This window comes from Nyctibius grandis, chromosome 18 (assembly GCF_013368605.1).
Source record: "Nyctibius grandis isolate bNycGra1 chromosome 18, bNycGra1.pri, whole genome shotgun sequence".
Classification (NCBI taxonomy): Eukaryota; Metazoa; Chordata; class Aves; order Nyctibiiformes; family Nyctibiidae; genus Nyctibius; species Nyctibius grandis.
In genome coordinates, this window is record NC_090675.1 from 6,689,863 (window position 1) to 6,705,623 (window position 15,761).

At 48.5% G+C, this 15,761-nt stretch overlaps 1 protein-coding gene across 1 annotated transcript in view; it reads right to left on the minus strand.

The window, feature by feature from the left end:
• CALN1 (calneuron 1) overlaps positions 1 to 15,331 on the minus strand; it is a 92,496-nt gene extending 77,165 nt beyond the window's left edge. The window contains exon 1 of the mRNA XM_068415852.1: positions 15,214 to 15,331. Within this exon, the coding sequence (XP_068271953.1) occupies positions 15,214 to 15,331 (118 nt within the window). The remainder of the gene's footprint in view (positions 1 to 15,213) is intronic.
• Positions 15,332 to 15,761: the final 430 nt, after the last annotated feature.

Consider the following 15,761-nt stretch of genomic DNA (forward strand, 5'->3'; position numbering starts at 1 on the left):
TCAATAGCTACTGTAAAGACCTACACAGGCTGACTCGCTCCCTGGTAGCTCCCAAGGGTGGCAGGAGCCAGTCCTGCTCTCACCACGGTCATGGAAAGTCTGAAACTACCATCAGCCAAAGCAGAGTTGAGGCCACAATGGAGACATAGAAAGTACCTCTCCCTATGGGTGTGAAGAAAATGTCAAAGCTGGCATCAGACCAGCTTCTTTAATCCCTTTTAGAGCTGAACCAGACAGGTTCATAGCCCTCAGAGTTTCTCTTTTTAGTCCATTCTTTCAATTTGTTTTGCTCCCATCTCATCAAAGCCTCAGAGGACTCATGAACAAGTGCTGGAAGAGGTAAGTGGGAATGCAGAAAGTCAATTACTAATGAACTACATAAATTATCATACTGGTAATTACCCAAAGGACTAAGGTTCAAAAGAGCCTCTTTCTTTTCCATCATCAATTCTCAGTCTAAACACCCACACCAGCCTTGAGCCGACCCATTCACCCAGGCAGGCTTGCTCAGGTGCATTACAAACTGGGATGGGACTGGTTTTGTGCCATCAAGAACTGACATATCCTTACCCACCAGCAGATAAGAGATGTCAATATTCCCTGTGCTCATATGCACAGATGGGCACATGCAGCTACATCCCAGAAAGCACCCCATGATGAGACGTGATGTCCAGTCTTTTAGCGCTAAGTTAGGGAAGCTGAAACTCAGGCTGTGAGGATAAAACTTTCTCTAGGAGTTGGTACTACAAAGCTTTCCATTAGAAAGAGAAATAGACACTAAGGAGATTAGTCAGTTATCCGATTTTTTCAGCTACAGAGACTGAAAGCCCAGCTCTGTCGATGGGAATTTTGCTCCTTCTATCAATGGGATCAGAATTTCACATTTGCAAAATAAGCACGTTTTACTTTGAAGACATAAGTCCCTTTTCAAGCTGAAAGCAGCTCTTCCGTTGGCTAGGCAAGGAGGAGGACCTCAACCCTTCTGCCTCAAGAGACACTTCATGGGCAGCTTCTCCATGCAGCCAAGCAATTAAGAAATTCAGAGATGTGCAATGTTTGGCTTTAGACATTGTTCTGATGGAGAACCACACGCTGCCAAGGTCAACAAGTTATCAGAAGAGCTTTTTTATTTGCTGGCACTTAACATTGTGATTCCAACCCTGAATTTGTTGTGTGCTGCAAACCACCCTGGAAAGTGTCAGAAGGCACAATAACTGCACAAAATACCTGAAAACAGCAGTTTCAGGCCTTTGTTATTGCAAATAAACACCAGAGACATCACCCAGTGCATTACGGTGTCAGCACTTTCCCACAGCAAAACTCCTGTCGTGCCATAGCAACACGCATGAGGTGTCCATCAGGCACATATAATCCAGCCAAAAGCCTTGACTCGCTGCACCGTTACACAGAACACAATCAACCTAACCTGCAGGAAAATTCCTCCAATCACCGACTCAAAAAACCCCTCTAAAAACCCAGAATAGCTAATGAATAAACAGCTTTTTAAGTGAGAGGATGCTTTGTCTAATCCAATATCCTTCTGCATTTTTATTGTGTAACCTTCTTCCCCTAAGAGGACGCAGAAGCCTTACACTTATTGATAGGAGTTACAGAAACAGAAGCACATCTCCCTCTTTGCTATTATCAGAGTGAAAAAAGGGTAAGTGGAAAATGCCAGACCTTAGTGCAGGACAGCAGGAAAGCCTGAGGCCAGCCAGAACCTCCCTCCAGAGCTCTGTATTTAACCAACCTCTTTATTTGCTTTCCTTCCATTTCCTCGGCTCTTATATTCCACTCTTTATTGTGAAAAATGAGAGAGAGAGGGGAAAAAAAGAAGATGAGGAATATAGCAAAATAAAGCTATTGAGAAACGAGCCTGGAAGGCATCAGGAATGAACTCTGAAGAAGTCATTAGCTACCTAACCCCTTAAACAGCCCCAAAGTGGAGTGGGGTGGGGGGAAGTGTGCTTTCTTTTTGCATCTCAATCCAAACCAAAATTGTGTATTTTTACTGCTCAGCAGCACCGCTGGGCTGAAACGCCCCTTCCTCATGGGCTCGCCAGCACACCAGGCTCAGCTCATGGGATCTCGGCCACAAAGCAACAATTAAAGCACTTGAATCACAGACTGGTTTGGGTTGGAAGGGACCTTAAAGATCATCTAGTTCCAAGCCCCCTGCCACGGGCAGGGACACCTTCCACCAGACCAGGTTGCTCCAAGCCCCATCCAACCTGGCCTTGAACACTGCCAGGGAGGGGGCAGCCACAGCTGCTCTGGGCAACCTGGGCCAGGGTCTCACCACCCTCACAGCAAAGAATTTCTTCCTAAGATCTCATCTAAATCTCCCCTCTTTCAGTTTAAACTGTTCCCCCTCATCCTGTCACTCCATACCCTTGTAAAAAGTCCCTCTCCAGCTTTCCTGTAGCCTCTTCAGGTACTGGAAGGTGCTAGAAGGTCTGCCTGGAGCCTTCTCTTCTCCAGGCTGAAAAGCCCCAGCTCTCAGCCTGTCTCCAGAGCAGAGGGGCTCCAGCCCTCTGAGCATCTTTGTGGCCTCCTCTGGACTCTCTCCAACAGCTCCGTGTCCTTCTTCTGTTGGGGGCCCAGAGCTGGACGCAGCACTGCAGGGGGGGGTCTCACGAGAGCGGAGCAGAGGGGCAGAATCCCCTCCCTTGACCTGCTGGCCACGCTGCTTGAGAGACCATTTGATGTACGGCTGCATGGAAGGAGCCAGACCAGAGTCATGATGCCACCAGTTTTGGGGATGCTCCTCAACTTGGCCAGGAGGGGTGGAACTGCTGCATGCCCCTGCCCACACCTTCTCACCCCACCACGGCACCTTGCTGTTGCCTTGGCTGGAGAAGAAACATCACAAGACAATCTGTCTCCTGAAGTGCTTTCACAGAAAACACAGACTCAGCCTCTCTGAAACACTTCATCACCTCCCAGCAGCTGCACGAGCTGCCTGTCCAGGCTGTCGCTGAAATAAAAGGTTTTGTTTTCACTCTTTTAATGTAAGCACATGACTTGGCGAGCCAAAAATCTACAAGTTTGCCACACCTCCAGAACAGAAATAAGTTAAAAAGCTCAAACTCTAAATGAAACACTTTGTTTTGGAACAGATGAGATTTTTTTTTTCCCAGCTTCCGATTTTTGGAAAAAAAAATGCAAAAATAAAAATATGCTGATTTGGCTCCAACTGAAATGGATCCCTCTATGTTTTTTTTTTCTTTTAACTGCAGGTGAACTGAAAAATCCTGTATTTGTACAGCTGAGTTTGGGAGGCAGCACCTGTCCTAGGGCTATTAACCCTCATTGCCAGCCCCAGAGGTAGAGACTCGGTTCCCACAGCCTGTGCAACCAGGGACAGCGTTACTGGTGCCTGTATAGAGGGAATCCTGAGCCCATCACACATCCACCTCCCTGAGGAGAGAATGTTGTTTTGGTGATATCCTCCAACTCTCTCTCTCTCTATTTTCTCGTTTTCCCTACTGCAACACTGAAATCAAATTTACAAAGCAGTGACAAGCTACATTTAAGTACTTGTGATGGACATTTCATCCATGAGACACATTGGCAAACACAGTTTCACATTTCAAAGGCAGAAATTACTGCGATCCTGCGAAGCACAATTTACTCCTTATGTGCAAACATGAAGGATTGCTGAGGAAAAAAAATGCTTCAAATCTTTTTTACCTTCGGGAAGTAATAGCAATTACAATCAGTTACACAGCCGTATTTCTTCCCCCTCCCCATCCAAACCTATTCACAACATCTCATGCCCTGGATTAGATTTACTTGAAAGAAAAGTAATGAGATTTGCGTTTCCTAGCAAATTAAAGAGAAATTGCCCAAAAGAATAATCCTAAAATACAAAACACTGCCTCAACCCACATGTTGCTAATAGGCTTGTCTTTTAATGGCTTGTTTAGAAAGAGGAACTTTTCTTAAATGACATCCTAACGATGTGCATTCCAGAACATGAGGGACATAAACATCTTTCACTACCAAGGCTTTTGATTTTTCCATAATTTTTTACAGAATTCTTATCAAAATAACGGAAACATTTTATAAAAGACTCTGTGCTGTTCTGCAATACTAAAGACTAAAAATTCCAAATGCTAACGTTTCTAAAAGTTATTTTTCTTGCTCTTACTTGTCTCACGGTTGTTGCTGCAAAGGGTTGGCAACACCTCAGTTCCAGGCAGGACACGGCGTGGGACCAAGCAACTCGCTACCTGCCAAACCCATTCAAATTCCACACTGATGCTTGGCCCTGTCTACTTTTCCCTCTGCTGAATGCTACCAAGTCCCCGAGGACACTGAGGTCACGGACCTCGGTGTCCAACTCATTTTGGGTGTTGCTTCATGGGATGCTCACACGGGTCCTGCTGCTGGTCCCAACAGCACTCAGTCCCTCTCTTTTGGTCCTCTCAGCTGGACCCATGCCACAACAGTCATTCAATGTGGAGATGAATTAGAGACCAAGGCAGACAGCAAGGTCCTGCCTCAGCTCGTCCTCCGCAAACCCCCACGGTGCAAGGACCAGGGTGCTCCCAGATTGCCCCTGGCTGAGCCCTCTCTGCTGCACTGGCAGCACAGCCCTGCACGGAGCAGCATCACCCAGTGCCACGGGACGTGCAGGACCTTGAGCTGCCCTTAGTCTGCAAAAAAACCCAGCATAGTTTTAATTAATTTCATTTGGAGAGTGAATAATCTGAGCCAGATTGGCATCAGCCTTGGGAACTGCAGTGATTTCAGCCCATGCGCCCTCCACTGCTGTGCCTGCTCTGGCACCGAAGGCTCACAAAGCATTTTATGAACTACCACTCTCTGCCTGGCTCCGGTGAGCTTTGCTGCACGTCCTGTGCTCCTGGACACATCCCTGACATCAAGGGTCAGAGTGGAGAAGCAAAGGTGGTTGAGCTCTCGCTGTGCCTCACTGGTGTGCCCAGGAGCATTGCTGCACCTGCATGGCCCTCGCTAGCGAAGATCTCTGAGGTCCCATGTCCTCAGAGCATCACGGTCACCCTGGGAGATTGGCACCCCTTTGTTTTCACAGGCAGGAACGAAGTCTGACTTCAAAAGGTTTGTACTGATCCTCTTTGATGTCACCAAAGCCAGTCAAGCCGAAAAAGCAGCGCTTCCCTGCTGGGCTCCTGCTCCGTTCCCCTGTACCCATCTGGCTGCTGGCTGTGGCCACGGGGTCCTGCGAAAGCTGACAACTGCTGCACATAGCGCTGGCTGCCAGCTCATTTAGCTCCGGGAACAGCAAATCCAGCCCTGGATGCAGCTGCCCATCCTCTCGCCTCCTCTCTGGCTCCAAACTCTCTGCCCGCTCCGCTCCCTCCTGCCCAGCACCCATCCTGCCCCGTCACACTGCGGTACAGCCGGCCCCGCATCCCTCCCTGCTGCTCCCCCCTCCTCCTGCCTTCCACAGCTCTGGCTTTTCGGGAAACTGCCTGGTGCAAATCCCAGGAGGGAGCATCCTTGCACAGCTCATTTAATAAGCCAGGCCTTTGCACCTATTTCTCATCTCAGCTAGGGCTGAGATGGTCTCAGGACCCACGAGTGGGCAAGAGAAACTGGGAAACAAAGATTTCCAGCCAGACGGAGAGGACAGCCAGGTCTATTTGTTTAATTCCCAGCATTACTGTCATCTGCCTCCCTCATCCAGACTCGCACCCTGCTAAGCACCTTCTCGCTCTGCCAAGCCACTGGCCTTGTCCTTAGGAAAACAAATGTGCTTTCTTGTAAGCAGGGGCAGGAGGACAGGGACCGCAGGAGGACAGGGACCGCAGGAGGACAGGGACCGCAGGAGGACAGGGACCGCAGGAGGACTGGGACCGCAAACACCCTCAGCAGAGCAGGCTCATGAAGAGCAGCTGCGGGCGGTGGCTGCTGCCCAGGAGCGCAGCAGGACCGGGATGCTGCCTGGTACCACCGAGCAGATGCCTCAATAGCCAGCCGAGGCCAGGAGCACTAACCTTGACATCGTGTCGTTTGCAGTGTCATTCAAAACAAAATACATTCAAAAGAGCCAGGTGAAACCCTCTCCGGATCACTGAGTTTTTCTCCCTGTCATTTTTGCAGCAGCATTGTGCCAAGACAGGATCCTTCTGTGCCAGTCCCCACCCAGTGTCACCAACAGGCTCCTTTGTGACCACAGGCACAGTGGCACGGGGACTGGGGAGTCAAAGGAAAGCCATTGCTCATGGGGAGCAAGATCCACAGAGGATGCTTGACCCAGAGGTCTTGGAGCACCCCAAGCAGTGGCAGACTTATCGCTCTCTTCCTCCTTCACAAGTATTGCTACTGCTAGGTAAACTGAGGCACAAAAACATCAGTGATGGCTAAAACATCCCAGTGAAGAACTACAAATAGATATCTGGACTCCTGCTTCTCTGCATGTGCATCTAACTCCTAAACCTCATTATTTAGGGGACAAACCTGTTTCTGAACATTCTCTATAGAGAGCAGGTAGATGCGTTGCAGAACAGAGGCTTTTTGCAGATGTTTGCGCTTTGGTGAGGTGGCTGCTCTGATGGAGGCAAGGGAATTGGTTCAGGTTTGCTTATGGTTTACTCTGACTTGATTAAAGTTGATGTGCTGAAAGACACAGTGAACTACCACAGCCTGACTAAAATATCGGTCTCCACAGCTCGGAGGTACACCCGACAGTCCACAGCATCACGACCACAAAAAGGGCACGTCCACAATGTGCACATCACAATAACCTCCAAACCCTTAAGTATTTAAAATCATGGTAATTAAAGGTGGGACCTGCAACGCCTAATGCTGACTAACTATAAGACACCGTCTGTGCGACCAGAGAGCTGGCAGCACTCACGAGACCCTCAGGTCCATCCTACTCCAGCGCTTTGCAACCATCCACACCAGCACTCGGGTCCTCCCACTTGGGTCCTCACTGCTGGGAATCACTGGCATGCTGAGCCATTCATCTTCCAACTCGCTCTAACGGCAGTTTGTCCCGGCCTTTTTCAAGCTATACATCAGCCCCCGAGCCCAGCACCGATAAGGAGGCCCCGGGAAATGAAATAAATAGCGAGCCATTTGCTCAGCACTCAGTGCCACGGAGGGGATGTCTAAGGCAGCTTAAACCCAGGCCAGAGTCAGGTTCGTGCCTCTGTCTGTACAGTTAAATGAGAACAAATGGCTTATCAGAGTAATTTTCAGCTGGGGACAAACTGCTTGACACTGCAGAGCTGCTGTGGCTTCCGCAGAGCTGCTGTGGCTTCCGCAGAGCTGAGGTTTCCCCAGTGCCTTGGCCCTGGAGCTTGGGAAGGAGCTGGATGGCTAGATGCTTCCCACCCAATTCACCTCCATTTCTGGGGTGGGGAAGACATTATCAGGCTGCTTCAGCCAAAAATCTCTGTTCCCGTGGCACTGCCAGCCCTGCTCAGACCCAAAAGACACAGACATGGGTCAGAAACTGCTGTCTCCCTTTACCAGGGAAAGATGCTCTGGAGAGATTGACTGCATCCCAAAGGAGCTCGCCGGGAGCTGGGCCAGCACGAAAAGGTGTGCTGGGAGGTGGCTGCCTGGCCGGGTGCGCAGTGTAAAACACACCAACACCCCGCTGTACCCACAGCTCTCCTGTGCCTTCAGCTGGGAAATGGGGGAGACAGTAGCGTTTAGTCTCCTTTGCTTCCAGTCCCAGGGTGTGCGCCACATCCCTATGGGCTTGGGATGCAGAGACCCTTCCCTGGCCCCCGTCCTCCCATGCACAGCTAAAAGCCACTGCCTGAGGAGTACATTTGCAGAGCAATAAGGGAGCAGGTAAGGATGAGACCCTTGAGTCCACACAGCAATGCTGACTAGCATAGGAGTGACTTGCTAAAGCCAGGGTTTTAAGGCAAGGGAGTGAAGGAACTTGTAAAATTAACGATCCAGCCTAGAAGCTTGCATAAAAAATTAAAAATCCATATTAAAATTGGTATAAAAGTGTCACAGCAAGATTTAAATGACTTTTAAAGCATGTTTAGCTCTTGATCTGAATTTGCTCCATCCCCATGGCCTGAGGCGACGCAGGCAATGAGTTATCATCTCACTCCATCGAGAGCCTGGCTTGCAGGCGAACGGGCAACGGCTGTGAGGCGCATCGGCCTGGCACGATTCACGGGCACATCAGGGAGCACCAAAGCCTCGGCAACATCTCTGTGGTGAGAGGCAAAACCAGCAGATTTGGAAGGAGCTGGATGAAGACACAGTCTTCATCCCTCTCCCCAAAACCATCTTCCTCCAGCTTGAAGAGGCTCCTTCTCCACTACAATAAGCCAGAAACCCTCAAACCTCTACCCAAGGATATCTGAATATCCACCACTAGTAACTCGCTTTCTCGCCAGCCAGTTCCTATAACTATGTCAGCATAGCTGGAGTTCAAACAACCTCTTTAATTGTTGTCCAGATGGTGTCCCTGTAATTCTAATTTGTTGGCAGGCAATCTCATTTTATTTATATTCTCTTGCTGTAAGGGCTCTTTCCTCGGAGATGATGCTGATGCCTGTTCTTGTATTTTGGGAGCAGGGAGTCCAGGTGACACATCCCCGCTTGGCAGAGGGAGTGTGGAGCAGGGGGAACAGACCCTCTGCGAGCCCTTCCCAAGGCTGCACCCAAAAAACCTTTGTCCCCTTGGGTAATCCACCTGCCAAAGTACTGGCTCCTTGTGTAGGGCTTGGGATGTCAGGAGTTGGAGGGTGGAAATACTTGCTGTTCTGGAGTTTTTACCCCAATGCACGGCTTTCTGTCACTTTCCTGCTGAGGATCTCTGGTGCTGGAGAAAACCCAGTGCTGATCTCCAAGCCCCTACAGTCCCTAAGGCAATGCAGCAGCTAAAACCCTCAAGACACGGTCTTCCTCTCCGGTAAAACCCAGGGGAGCCAGACCTTCCTGTGCTCAGCCACTTTGGGTGACCAAACATTATCATTGCCTGTTTGTGGTGGGAAGTGCTACTAATTTCAGGAAAAAAAAAAAAAGCTTTCCTGGAGGCCAAGAGTGAAAGGGTGGTGATACTAGGGCTGGATGGACGGACGTCTGTTTGTCTGCGGCACACAGGACTGCGCTGTCTCTCCGTGCAAGGCTGGGGAAAGCTTCCCAAAGCCAGAACAGGGGCACTGAGCCCTTCCAGATGCACTGCAGCGGGGCAGGGACCTTGCATCTGCCAGCTGCCCCAGTCAGTGCTGACATCGGGAGACTACTAATGAGGCTGGGGCAGCCCACAGTGAGCTGTAAGTATAAACCTCTTCCGTGGTGAATTGCCTTGAACCTCATCAGGGCTAAGCTGGCACACAGCCTGGGACAGGCAGCCACAATTTCTCCATCCATAACTCCACTCCTCCACTGGACACGCACAGTCTGGAGCAAATGTGCACCTTGCAATAAAATAATACTCTGCAGAATATCAATATTGCGCTAGTTTTTACGATTTTTAAATAGAAGCTGCTTCATACCTGAAACTACTGAGTCCCAAGGAAACCCATGCTGTAATTAAAATACGTAACTGGAAAATTAGCAGAAGGAGCTCAGCAGAAACGAGAGATATAGCTACTGCTGTCCACAGAAGAATCTGCATAGTGATGCAGCTATTTTATATTCAGAGACACTATTAAAGCCCAATATAAGACATAAATTCCTCCATTTCCAGCCATGATCACTCACAGCGGACACCCTGTGGATAAACCTCTATTTAAAAAGAACTTTGCAAAAGAGAAAATGAGCTTTATACAGTTTCATCCACTTAATTAACAGGCTGCTTGCAGTGCTTACACTGAAGCATGGTCTTGGAGACCCATGCACAAATCCACGCACTGGCCGTCGGAGCATCTCGGTGCGGCCATACCCCAGCACGTGCGCCCCCCTTGCTATGTCTCCTGTCCCAGGAGAATATCCTTGCAACTCCAGCCTCGCCAGCAGGATGCTATTTTCTTCCTTCCTTATTTCTTTCTCTTTCCATTTTTCCAAGTGTTTTTTTAATTCCCATGGACAAAAAGCCGAGCAGAGCGGACTCAACCTGTTGCTGCTACGTGAGTCAGTCAAGTGACTAATGCCTCTCCTCCCTGGATTTCCCTCCTCGAGCACACTGCTGCTCCAAAACACCCTTTGATCTCACCTGGGACACCAAAGATAATCAGTCTCAGCCGCCGACATGGCACAGCCAGCTGGCTGTTGAGGCTGGAGGGAATCTGTCTGCCCCTTTACCTTCTGCGCCCATCAGCAGGATTAAAATCTCTGCTAGCAAACAAGTGAACACGGAGAAAAATCAACACCTGCAGAGAGATATGAGGAGCTGCACAGCAGCCCCGACTCTCCAGCAAGCAACAGACTGTTTATCAAGCCTTCCTGATAACACGGGAGGGAACGAGGAACTGGATCAGCTACAGTCCTCAAGGCTCAGAGGGTTTCTGCTAAATAACAACCCCCAAATGAGCCTGCAAGGTGATAGTGCTCTGCAGCATTACAGTCCCTCCCTTCCCAGGACTTACAACATCAAAGGAGCATCATATCAGACGTGGACAAGAGGGCACACACCCTTGATTTTAGCCTTGTTTTCAGAGGCAGGGCTAGGATGGCATGGCTGGGTTTGTGATGTGGGACTATCTTACCCAGTCCCCCTCCCCAGCAGGGACCCAGCGTGCCTCCAGCCCCACGACCAACCACCTCCTGTGCTGCTGGGATTCCAGAGCCAGCTTCAGCCTGAAAATACCTTCAGCCACTCGTCATTGCCTGCGTTATTGTCACGCGGGAGACAACTGTTAATTCGAAATTGATAGGGGCATCATTTAACCATGCCCTTTAAATTATTTCAAGAGCTGTTTCCCAGTATACTCTGAAGCTGCTCATGGTTAACTTAAACAGGAGCCCAGGAAACAGCGACACAGTTAAGAGCTGCTGCAGATGACAGAAGAGGGGTTGCTGGGAAGAAGCAGAAACCAGGTAAAGCACATCCTGCAATGTGATGTATAATCTATAACGATAGAAAAGTCCCCCAGTGAGGGAAGTCCCCAGATTCCTGCCTTGAAGCCTACTGCACCCCAAGCTCCTGCAGCCAGCAGCTTTGCCCCCATTTCACGCGTTGCTCTGCTGACATCTCCAGTTTAGGCAGGCAAAACCACGCACTGGCATTTCCATTCTGGATCTCAACCTTAAGGACTGTATCAAGCCAGGTTGATGCCTACAACCACAACAAAAACAAAATTATCTCCCATCCTAGAAAAAGCCTTGTAGATACCACAGACCCCACCTGGGGCAGGGGCTACATGGTCTAAGCCACCAGACACCAATAGCTGTCCTGCTGCCATGCAGCAACATTTCCTCCTGCACAGGCAGTGCTGATTTCAAAGGAATCTGGGTCAGGTAAGGATTTATCATGATGCCTTCCTGGACAAATAGCTGCTGCTGTGGTTCACATTCGGGTTTTCTCTGCAAGGCGCTGACTAGCATGCATTTCACAGACACTTTTTGCAAAGCCTCCTTCTAATGCATGTGCCTCCCTTCAGGTGATATTTGTCAGATTCCTACTATGGAAATGTTTTTACCTCCTGACAATACCCTTTAGATAGTGCTTATGGAGGTGGATGACTCAAGCTTGACATGATGATTTCCATCCACCACTTTTTATTAAAAATACTCCGAGCAGTTTGCAATGTGAAGACAGAAGCTGGTTTTAAAAGGGATGTGGAAACCACCAAGTATGCACAAACTGTGCCACGATTTTATGGCAACCAACAACAGCCAGAAAATCTATATGTAAAGCAGTTCCTCCTAGCCTCAATTTATAATCCCATGCACAGAAACGGCTAAGCATATGGCAATAATATCCATCCAAGACCCCACCATACTTTGCGGTCCCTAAGAGACAGGTTATGGATGGCCTGCCACTTTCAACTTTGTCATTTACTTGACATTACAAAGTTAAGTATCGCCTAATACAGCTTTCTGCGAGTTAATTCCCTTTGTGACGGTGACAGCTTCTAAAAACCCTCCCGCTACTACAGACCCGCAGATAGCAAACACTGCTGCTAGGAACAGACAAGCCATCAGCAGAGTGACCTGCTAGCTCTCCAGCCTCTTTCCTTGCTGCCAGCATAGTATTTAAAGCAGAATGGAATAAAACAGAGCAGAGTTAAAGTTGACAGATGGCTGATGCAGGTCGGAAAAGTTTTCATAGGAGAAAAATAACTGGTCAGAGAAGAGGCAGAGCAGCACCTCTGAACAGCACACGCTCATCCAAAAACCTGGACTCCTTCCTCATTATGTTACTTGAAGTCAGAAATATTTCTCATTTCCCGATCTCCGTATTATCCTGCAAACACAGAGTATCTGTCAGTATTCACTGCAGGGACATGCACGGGGAGACACGCTGCGTTCCAGCCAGGCTGCGCAGTGCCTTCACCCTGCAGCATCCCAGAGCCGCACTGGCAGAAATCCTCCCCAGAGTGAACGGCGCTGAGACGCGCAATGCTAGACGTGAAAAAAGAAAAAAAATAATCTGCTGGAAAAAACCCGACAGATCAGGCACTTGTTGGAGCCTTGAGCGCAGAGGAGCATTATACAAAATTCCCACTGACTTCCTCAGCTTCAAACCTTTAATAATTTAATATGTGTGACTGGAATTTCTCAATAGGCTGGAGCTCCCTCAGGACCAAAATCTCATTGAAAAAGAAGCCAAGGAGAATTTGGCATCTCTTTCCCAGCCTCTAAGATTAAATGCAAATATGTTATTGGCATCGAGCTATCACAGCTTGATATATCCACAAAGCTCCCGCACACTGACATTAACTTCTCAAGGAAGAACATTTTGTTACTCACCCTGAGATAGTTTATGCTTGAAGGCAGAAAAACTATTGCTGTTTTGGGTTTGGGCAGCGAACAGTGGTACCTTCACATGGAAAAGTATCTCGAGCTTCTTACGCTGCTCTGGCTTTAGTGGGCACAATTTGGTACCACTTCTGTGTTTGCAGGTGGAAAAAAATGTCCTGAGGTTGAGCTCGTCTCTGCTAGGCCAAGAACTGGGGCATATCTTCATGGCAAAGACACAAAGCCCTCGAAAATAGGTGTTTGTTAAAGCAAAAGACTGTCATGAAAAAAACCCTTAAATTCTAACAAGAAGCCTGTGCTTAACAGCCAGAGAATAAATGGATGATTAGTTAAAGAGCTCTAACAATTCTCCTGAAGAACGAGGGGGATACTCTTTGTGAACAGAGATGAATGAACTCTGCTGCTCTCCAATTCAATAGCACAGTTATAATGGGGCGACGACCACATTAAATGGATGCAGCACTCGCATTAGCAACGACTTGGCTGCTGCCTTCTCAAAAGAGCTCCTCTACACCTAATTCACTTCATTTGCCATTAATTAACAGATATGATCCACAGACTCTTGAGTGCTGGTTTCTCCTTGGGGAAGGCGGGTCTGGCCATGGGGCTGTGATCCGCTGCCTCCCGCAGCCGCTGCTCCCAGCCCGGAGCCGTCGGTGGGAAAGCAATGCCAAGAGGGCTCGCAAAGCTTGCGGAGCGCCTGGTGTGGCTCGAGCTGACAGCAGGGACAATGGGAAGGATGGAAAGGAGACTGGGTCCAGCCACAGACCATTTCCATGCAAACATCAGGGGAACAAATCAAGGACAAGTCTCCCTTGTGTCTTCAGCCATCCAACAGCATGGCCCTGACAGTGGGTTGCAGCCCTGATGCCACTTGAATCAACTTTTGTCAGTTGTCCGCAAACCTCAAAGGCAATTACAGCAGATGTGCTCCGATCAGGGTAGGCATGGCAGAAAACCCCTTGTTCTCTGCAGCTGAAATAAACTGCAAGAAACCATCCAACATCCTCCTGTCTGCTCAGCCAACACCTCTCCTCCTGAATAGGGACAACAGCTATGCTTTACCTTGCAACATAATTTGTCATCTACAGGATGCACAGAACCTGAGCCACTTCAGTTCTGCTCACCAACTCAAATCTTCAAGCGAAGTTCCTGTAACCCAAGAGGAGAGCCCAGAAGACGCCTCTGCAGTCCTTGTGTTCCCAGGGTCTTAGCTAAGCTGCACTGAAAGTGGTTTCTCATGTTGCATATCTCACCTGCACTGTGTTCGGTATGTACTCATTGGGAAGAAGAGAAGCAGTTACAAATACTCAGAAAACACTGTTTGTACTTAAGACAAGTTAATGTAAAGCTTGCAAAACCAAATCCAAAGGTTCCAGTTTGAAAAGGCTTGAAAACTAAGGTTCGATTTCCCAAAGCACAGGTGAAAAATGGGGAGGGTGGGCAGAAATGTTGGCCTTCTGTTTTGCCAAAACACTTCCAACCTGTCCTGGAAGGACCGTTTCCACCTTGCACCATTCCCTTGCTCATTTCCTCAAGTTCTCCCTCAAGAGCACTGTTTATGATCATGGCTTGTACCAAATGTCCACTGGGAAGCAAACCAAGAGATTCAATTTATTCTGCAGCCCTCAAAGACCAGCTGTAAACAGTATTATCTTTTGCTTAGAAATGACCCTGGTGAGCCACAAATTGCCGAGAAAAAAGATCTTCCCACCACGAACCAAACTACGAGTCTACCTGGCCTCACATCCCGTCTGCAGGGCAGAACGGATCAGCAGCAACCAGCTTCTAGGGAGGAAATTATGGGATCCTACAGGCAGCAGATGTGAACAACCTTCCTGATAGCCTTTGCCAGCCTGAGGCTGGTCTGTGCTCCCAATCGCTGACCTGGAAAAGGGAATTTTAAAGCTCTTTCCAGCTTCTTAAGCCACAAGCCACCTCCATGCATCTTGTTATACTGAGACATAGAGAGAAACCTCACTTTTGAAAGGCCACAAAGCAAACGAGAAGACTTGCTAGGAAGACAGATTCAGCTCTGCAGGTTCCCAGGAAAGACTAAAGACATCTTTATAAAAAGATAGTAGCCTAACTTTTTCTCTTGCAAAGTTTTGCCCATAAAAAGCAGCCTCACTCTTTCAAAAAGCTGCCTTATTTCTAGGCAGAAGGACAAAATCTGAGGCTAAAATCATCCTCCAGCTCTGAACACAACTTTGGTCAGGACCCAGATCTGCTGAGCCATCTCACTTCTGACCTGCCTTTTGCTCCTTGTTTCATGGGGAAAATACCTTCAGTTATTGCATGATGATGCTACAGAGAAGGTGAAAACGAGCCTTTCCCCATTCCCAGCCCCTTCTGGAAAACCGCAAGGATGTTGCTCACCATCCAGTTCCTCCACAGAGATATTCGCTAGCTGTTCGCTGTCACTGCCAGCGGAGAGTGAGCGGTTCAGGTAGTTGCCCTTGTACAACAAGCCAGCTGTTACATGGTGGAATGGCATCTTCTCCCTGGGCATAAGAGAAGAGGGAAGAGAAAGGCTTATTTTAATTATTTGTCTTTGTTTCATTTCAATAGTGCAATAGCCTGCCTTGAAAGAGTAGCTGGACCAAAGCATCCTACACCAGGGAAGGCACACTGATGTTGGGTGCATGACTGATGGACTGCAAATTTTATTTCGTGTCTAAGACAGGAGCTAAACAAACAAACAAAAAAGCAGCAGCTGCTTTTTTACGCTGAACAAGTTAGCAGAGACAGAACAGCGGTGCCTTCGGAAAATATGAGTCTCTAGCGCTCACATTGCAGCTTTCAGCCTAGAGATTTGCTATTTGATAATAATTATATAGTGCATAGGGGTCTACATTAACATGCAATTAAAAAGTTATAGGATCCAGCAACACGACTTTCAAAGCCATGCAAGGGTCTGGACACCA